Source organism: Condylura cristata, unplaced genomic scaffold (genome assembly GCF_000260355.1).
Source record: "Condylura cristata isolate star-nosed mole 26May11 unplaced genomic scaffold, ConCri1.0 scaffold00010, whole genome shotgun sequence".
Lineage (NCBI taxonomy): Eukaryota > Metazoa > Chordata > Mammalia > Eulipotyphla > Talpidae > Condylura > Condylura cristata.
Window position 1 is genome coordinate 57,010,592 of NW_004567111.1, and position 8,133 is coordinate 57,018,724.

Sequence of the window (8,133 nt, forward strand, 5' to 3'; positions counted from 1 at the left end):
GCTGCGCCACCAGGGAGGGCCAAGTGCCACATCTTTTTAATCCAGTCATCTACTTTTGGGCATTTGGGCTGCTTCCATGTTTTTCCAATTGTAAATAAAGCAACAATAAACATGGGGTACAGTATCTTACCTTCCATGTTTTAAGTGTTGGGTGACCACTGTCTCTGCCATATGTACTCTCTGAGTCTCAGGTGTGAATTTTTCAGAAGGGTCTCCCTCTGTCAAACTTAGTTATCGACAATCCCTGTGTTAAATACTTTTAGTTGTTAGCTATTCCCTACGTTGCTTTTTTATCTTCCAATAATTTTCACTATGGATTTGATAACAGATTAATGAACAGTTTATGTTTCTTTACTGGTCATTGGAAATTCACAAGCAACTTTGTGAAATGGATAGTTAAGATGAAATAAATGGAGTAGAGAAGGGAACAGGTGTTCAGAGGAACAGAAGTGGAAAAGGTATAGTAACCCCAGACACACTTGAGGTACAAAGGTGGAAGTAGTCTGGTCTGGGTGTCTCAGGAATCTTGTTGCAGACACTCTGCTCTGAGAAAAGTCCTGACTTGTCTGGACACAAAGCTGAATGCTTCAGCTGCAGCTCCTGTGGTAACTACTCTGGATGGGGCTGCCTTTGCTTGCCCAGGGCCCATCTGTTCCCCCACTTGTTTCTTTCTGACCTTAGTGAAAGCCATTTTCTTCATCAAAGTTGGGTGGAAGGGGTAGGGGTCCTCCAGCCAGGGTGCCCAGGCTCTAAAAGATCTACTATGACTGGCTTGAAACACAGTACATACAAATCTTGAAGTTGAGGGTTTGTGGTGAACAGGAGTTTGAATGTGCACATGGCAGCTGGCTGGTCCTGGAGTTGGCCATCCTTGACATTGAGCCCTGAAATAACAAGCACATCTGGTGTTCACTCTGCGGGGACAGGAGCTGGCGGACCCCTTACAGACAGGGTGGAGCAGTGGTACTGACTGAGGGCTGTGGTCAGGGCTGCCGGCTCTGTTGGCCCATTTTTCACCTGGGCACCCAAAGCTCCAGGGGATGCTGATCAGATGAGCCTGATACCACATCTTGTCCAAGCTGCCAGGAGTTGTCTGCAGACATGATCTCACTCACATAGCAAAGCTGTGAAGTAGGAGGCTGAAGTACTACCTTCCGTCCACAGGTGAGGTGTTGAAATACTCACTTCTGAGTCTCCAACATCTCTCCCAGCAGCTCTGTGAGACTACAAACACTTGTCCTTTCTGTCCACTCAAGCACAGCGCGTAAAAACAGCTTTCTTATTACCACTTCCCAGTCTACCTTGCAAGCTGTAGCTTCACCTTCCTCCACTCTAAATGAGGCCTCCTCACAACTCTTTGTGACCCACTGAACTGCTACTCTGCTGGTGACATCACCAGCCTTCATCCCAGCCAGGGTGTCTCCTGGCTGCTTCTCTCCAGCATCATTTCACACTGCCATGGTTGAGAACATTGGCAGCTCTTACAGCCAAGCACAGAAACACGTTCCAACTTAGCACTCCTCTGGAACGTGGCCAGCGATGGAAAACCTCATTTTAATATTTTGATATTATACAGTCCAGTGGATATGAAGCATTCAAAGGTGTTCCAGCCATGGTGTTAGGGCACTGTGACAATGTGACAAACATACAGATGAGTCTAATAAAGGTCGCAGGTGTGTAGTGCAACAGAAGGAACGCAGTGGGCCCTGGGGCACAGTGGGGCCTGAGTCCACCTTGGAAAGCTTAGGGAGTTAGGAAGTCCAGAGAATAATTCATCATCAGCATCTGGGACAACTGCCATGTTCTCATATGGTGGTTCTTTTCTCAGGGCTCAACTCAGGATGGAACCCTGAGCTTCCATCGCATCACTTTTCTTCTCTCCCAAAATGAGGGGGTGGTCTCCTCAGAGGTTGCTGTCTCTCTCCCCTCAGACAGCTCATTTCCTGGTAATACTCCATTTCCATATTTTCCATTTCTGTCTCCCCATTTACCTGTCCCTTGACCTTCAAAACACTCCTGTTGCCTTCTGTAGAATCTCCTATAGCTGACTCTCTCCTGCCTTTGTCTCAGGAGGACAGTTTCTGGTCTCTTCCCCTCTCCTGGCCTGTTTATTGGAGACAGCTACACCACAGCTCTGTCTCTTTCTGCCTCCCTGTCAGCTCCTACTTTTTCTTTCCCACAAACAAATCCTGCAGCTCTGCTTATTATCTCTCTGCTCCTATTGGTCTTCTTATCTAACACCCCTGTGAGAAAGCTCCTGAGATGGTCTTCAAGTAAGACAGAACCCTGGGTGGTCCAGGCCCATCTGTGGGTCCCTCTCTGCCAATACCTCGTGCATCAGTGTGCAGCCTGGCATCCAGCCATCTCCCCTCAGACCTCTGCTCTGACCACTCCACCTGCCAGTATTACCTTTTCTTTAGTGGACTCTTCACTTGCCCAGATCCTGTCTGTTTTTAAAGAGCCAGTATCTTCCGTAAATGGTCCCTGCTGTGCCCTCTCCTGATTCTCTCATGTTTCCTGGATCTCCCCTGAGGTGGTCCAGTCACTGTCCATTACTCATCCCACAAACAGTTTCAGGGCCGGGTATTGTTCCAAGGGCTCCTCCACTGCTTGTGTCTGCTTTCTCCCACTAGAGTAGGGCCCTAAGCCCACGTCTCTGATGTAACCAGCGCAGGTATTGGAAATTGTTGACATTCAGTAAGCTTTCCTAAATGATTATTTGGCACCCTTCTCTCCCCGGGGGGCAAGGTGCTAGGTCCTGAACTCAGCAGATGTTCCTTCTTGCAGAGTTAGCCGGGGGCTGGGGGGTGAGGGGGTGTTGGGGAAAAGGGGATCACACCAAGGTCTCTGATATTAAGCTTTTTTCATTCTGAGATTTATCATGAGCCAGAATTTGTTAGTTCAATCACAAAAGTTTTCTAAGGAGAAGCAAAACTTGGTATTCTTTCAGGTCCACTGTCAAAATGCCTGTGTATTTATGACATGCACTAAACAGCCTATGGTTTATATGTGTTTGACTTCGGTTGTTAGGTACCTTATAACATGCCGCCAACTGTGCTTATTCTGAGACTCCCCCATAGCAGTTTGCAGGCCCCCAAACTGTCACAGAGCTATCACATCCATCAGGCTACGTTTTAAGATGTCTTGCACTTACGCATGCCATTGAAGTATCTGTTCTCCTCCCCCAGGAGATGGCAGGACGTGCTCTCAAGCAGACTGGCAGCAGGAGCATCGAGGCAGCCCTGGAATACATCAGTAAGATGGGCTATCTTGACCCTCGGAATGAGCAGATCGTGCGAGTCATTAAGCAGACCTCCCCAGGTGAGCTCACAGCCACAGTCTTGTTCATGAAGATGATTGTGGTTTAAAAACATTCAGCAGGTTGCCAGAAGGGAGGTCTATAGTGGCTACCAGGAGCAGATGGTCCTGTGGCACTTTGCCTTTTTCCAGTGATGGGTGAGTTGAGCCTGTTCTGCTCTGATGCTCGGGCCTGGAGGAGGGTCAGTCATGGGACTTAACTGGGATTCTACCCCTGTCTGAAAAAATCAGTGGTACTTCCACCTAGAGTATTTTTTATACTTGCTTTGTCTTATGAAGCACTGAAAAATTCACTGGATATTTATAATTAAAATTAGGCAGCTCAGCACAGTGAAGGGGTCTTTGAAAGGGGACGTTAACCTCGTTGGTTCTGATCCTGCCCTTTCTGGCACCGTGGCCCCGAGAACAGGCTGCTCAGTGGTGGCTGCCTCTGTTTGCTGAAGGTAGTGGGCCCAGTGCTGGGAGACTCCTGGGTGGCTCCTGGGAATGGAAGAGCATCAGCTGTGCTTCACTGGTTAGCTGTTGAGTGTTCTCTTTGAGCAGGGAGCAAGTACCTGAGATCCCTGGGTATTAGAGATTCATGATATTTAGCAAAAGGAGTTTAACTGTTTTACAGAAGTCCTTAGAAAAACCTACTTTATCCCCTGGGTGAGACAATCACATGGGTTTTATAAATTGTGTCTTACTAAGAGGATACAAATTTCTGACTTCTTTTTGACAGAATTTCTGTAAAGAGTCCCCAGTTAGCCACCGCGTCCAGATTCTTAGAGTTCTGGGTGTGTCTTAGAGCACATCTTGCAGAGAAGCAGCAGGCCCACATTCCATAATGATCACTGCCTACACTTGCCTTTGATGTATGGTCACAGTGCAGCCATAGCCCAGGGAACAAAGTTGCAATGTGGCTGTGACATCTGTTTGTGGCAGTGACTGTGGAGATTTTCCTTTTCTGATGCCCTTGTGAGGGTCTTAAGGCAGAAAGTAGTCTGGACCTGGCCAGTGTGTCCAAGGGTCTTTTGTCACAGAAGAAGCTGCGCCGTATCAGCCTCATCTCCAAGGACATTACAGCCATGAGGAGCCTGCCTGCAAGTGCCAGGGCCGACTGAGAAGGCTCCCTCTAACGCAGTCTTCCATTCTTCCTTCTGCAGGGAAAGGCATTGCGCCAGCCACTGCGCCACGGAGGCCGAGCTTTGATGGCACGGGAGACCCTTTCCCGCCCTACCATCAGCTTAGCAGCGCTGCCTATGAGGGTGCCAGCACACTGGAGGAAGTGCCTCGTCAGTACATGGACTTTCTTTTCTCGGGAGTCAGTCCTCACAGCGGGCCTGGCAGCCACCAGCACCCACCCAAAGGCTTTGCTGCCAACCTGGAAGCTTCAGGGATGAACTTCCCTGTGCCCAACCCAGGCGGCCAAGTACTGTCACTGCAGGGCCCACACTATCGGCCTCATCTGCTGGTGCCGGGGGAGCCACCAGGCTATAGCATCCAGCGCAGTTCCTCCTTCCAGAACAAAAGTCAGGAGGCGGGAGGGTACTCAAGCCTTGCTGCCAAGGGCCAGGCTGTGCCACCGGGGTCTGGTCATGCCTTTCAGCCCCAGGGGCCAGTGGCAAGTTTATACGTGTCCCATCCGCACCATAAACAGGCCCACGCGGTACACATGATGGGCTCCCGGGGCCAGATGTTTGTGAGTGACAGCGCCCCCCAGAATCTGCTTAGCCCTTCTAGAAATAGTCTCAACGTGGATCTGTATGACATGAACAGTGCTCCTGGCCAGCAGTGGCAGTCCTCCACCCTGTCCCGTCGAGACTCTCTTCAGAAGCCAGGCCTGGAAGCACCTAGCCGCCAGCATGTGGCATTCCTACAGGAAGGCCCTGTCCCTAGCAGGACCAACTCCTTTAACAACCATCAGCAACAAGTGGCCGTGCCTATCAGGGCAGGGGTGCCCAGCAAAACTGAACCTCCTGTGTCCTCGCCCAACACCATCACAGCGGTGACGGCTGCCCACATCCTGCACCCTGTCAAGAGCGTGAGGGTGATGAGGCCGGAGCCCCAGACAGCTGTGGGACCCTCCCACCCAGCGTGGGTACCAGCGCCCACCCCAGCGGTGGAAAGTCTGGACTCCAAGGAGGAGCATCCTGTGCCCTTGGGGAGCACCAGCACGTACCCACTGGACATTGAGTATGGCAGCCCAGAGATGAGGTGTCCACCGCCACCATACCCCAAGCATTTGCTGCTTCAGGGGAAGTCAGAGCAGTTCACTGTGGACAGCCTGTGTGTCGGGATGGAGCAGAGCCTCCGAGGGGCAGAGCCTGCAGAAGGGAGTGACAAGAGCCACAGAAACGCCAAAGGAGAGAAGATAGGGAAGGACAAAAAGCAGATCCAGACTTCTCCTGTTCCTGTCCGGAAAAACAGCAAAGATGAAGAGAAGAGAGAGTCTCGCATCAAGAGCTACTCACCATATGCTTTTAAGTTCTTCATGGAGCAGCACGTGGAAAATGTCATAAAAACTTACCAGCAGAAGGTCAACCGGAGGCTGCAGCTGGAACAAGAGATGGCGAAAGTAATTTCTCATTTCACTCTCCCTTCTGACCTTGGCCCTTTCCTAGCTGATGGCAGGAATCACAGCAGATGTCTCCTGTGTTTCTGTTTTTCTTGTCTTTATTATGAGCAGTGCTCTCATGGGGCGACAGGTTATGGAGTGATCATTTTGGAGGAGTGACATGTGGAACCTCCCTTTCCCTTCCCCCTGGCCTTCAGGGGATCAATCATAGCCATGGATGACCTGGCTGACAGATTGATCACTGAATTGATTTTTTTTTTTTAAGATTTATTTATTTGTGCATACTGAACTGGGGTACAGGCCAGAGGCTCAGGGATGGCGAGACGCTTCACCAGAGACAGAGTGGGGAGCAGAACAGGCAGATTGACGAAGTACACTGCTGAGGGGAGCAGTGGGCGGATCAGGAGAGGTCTGCCACACCATGTGGTCACCTCCGGGGCAGGCGGGAATCAAACTCATGTGAAGTGGCTTTAGTTTCTTAGTGCTGCGCTTTAACCCACTGCGCCACCAGGGAGGGCCACTAAATTGATTTTTATGGTGCATCCTTGTTCAACACATTCATCATTTTGCTAGTAATAAAACACTTTGAAAGAGTAGAAAGGAAATTTGAAGTTTTGTAAATTGAAATCCTGGGATATAAAAAGACAAATAGATCTAGTAATGATCTATTTACCCTCCCTTAAATTTGTAATGTTTTCAATTTACCATAGTTTGCCCAAAATTATTAGAAGGTAATTATTATTGAAATTAAAATGTAAATTAACTCATCTGAAGCTAGTAACTTCTGACTTGAAAAAGTCAAGTTTGTGCTTTTTGTGCCATCTCATTTTTGTTGACTTTTTTTCTGTTTTCTTCTTAGCTGCTATAATATTAGATTGCTTTTAGGTACATAGATTTTGTGTCCCCTTTTCCACAGATTTTCTCTTTTCTTTTTCTTTGAGGTAATCACCAGAAGTCTGGTTCTCCACAGGTTTTTATGAGTAGAGGTGTCTTGTAGTTTTTAGGGCCTAAGGTCACCTAGAGAAAGGTGACTATTTTGTTTTCCCTTTAGCTTCCAGATCTGTGACTGTATATGCCTATAAAACCATAAAGCTGGCTAACTAGATTGCTTATAGTATATTGGACCCACTTCTTCTGTATTCTCATGGTTGTATGTTCCACTAGCATTCTCTCAGCTCTAAGGCATCTTTAATACCCACCAGTTCCTATCACGGGGTTACCGCTATAACTCCTCTTATTTTCTTCTACAAAGGCTGGACTCTGTGAAGCTGAGCAAGAACAGATGAGGAAGATCCTCTACCAGAAGGAGTCTAATTACAACAGGCTCAAAAGGGCCAAGATGGACAAGTCCATGTTTGTGAAAATCAAAACCCTAGGTATTGGTGCCTTTGGAGAAGTGTGCCTTGCTTGTAAAGTGGACACTCATGCCCTGTATGCCATGAAGACCCTGCGGAAAAAGGACGTCCTGAATCGAAATCAGGTGGCCCACGTCAAAGCTGAGAGGGACATCTTGGCAGAGGCAGACAATGAGTGGGTGGTCAAGCTTTACTACTCCTTCCAAGACAAGGACAGCCTGTACTTTGTGATGGACTACATTCCGGGGGGGGATATGATGAGCCTGCTGATCCGGATGGAGGTCTTCCCTGAGCACCTGGCCCGGTTCTACATTGCAGAGTTAACCCTGGCCATCGAGAGTGTCCACAAGATGGGCTTTATCCACCGAGACATCAAGCCAGACAACATTTTGATAGATCTTGATGGTCACATCAAACTGACAGATTTTGGCCTCTGCACTGGATTTAGGTGGACTCACAATTCCAAATACTACCAAAAAGGTATTGTCACAGGCATGCTACAAACACCTGCTACATCCAGACATAACTAAACCAGCTAAGGGAACTGTTTGCCCCCCTGGTGACTCCTAATCATTTTGAAATTATTTGTCACTCCATTATTTTATAATTTGATGTGACATCCTTTTTCCCTACAGGAGGAATAGTATGGTAATGTGCGAGATTTTTTTTTCTTATGTTTGTAGATTTTAGTTTTACTGTAATGTTTTTAGGGGATAAGGTATGAGATATCAATGAACCTCTGTGAGGAGCCATTGCTCTCCCTGTTGAATTGAGACTTAAGACGTAAATCTCAACAAGCAACCTTCCAAGGAGCCCTCTTACAGCTCACCTGAATGCATAGGTACTTGTAGGTACAGATATATATGTAGTTCAATTCCATCTCCTGTAGTACTGCTCTTGGCA

The 8,133-nt window shown here is 48.2% G+C and overlaps 1 protein-coding gene across 2 annotated transcripts in view; it reads left to right on the forward strand.

Moving 5' to 3' along the window:
* LATS2 (large tumor suppressor kinase 2) overlaps window positions 1-8,133 on the forward strand; it is a 64,155-nt gene that overhangs the window by 47,303 nt on the left and 8,719 nt on the right. For both annotated transcript variants that reach the window (XM_004680266.2, XM_012723372.1), the window contains exons 3-5: window positions 3,189-3,321; window positions 4,464-5,875; window positions 7,128-7,710. In XM_004680266.2, coding sequence (XP_004680323.1) covers window positions 3,189-3,321; window positions 4,464-5,875; window positions 7,128-7,710 — 2,128 coding nt within the window. The remainder of the gene's footprint in view (window positions 1-3,188; window positions 3,322-4,463; window positions 5,876-7,127; window positions 7,711-8,133) is intronic.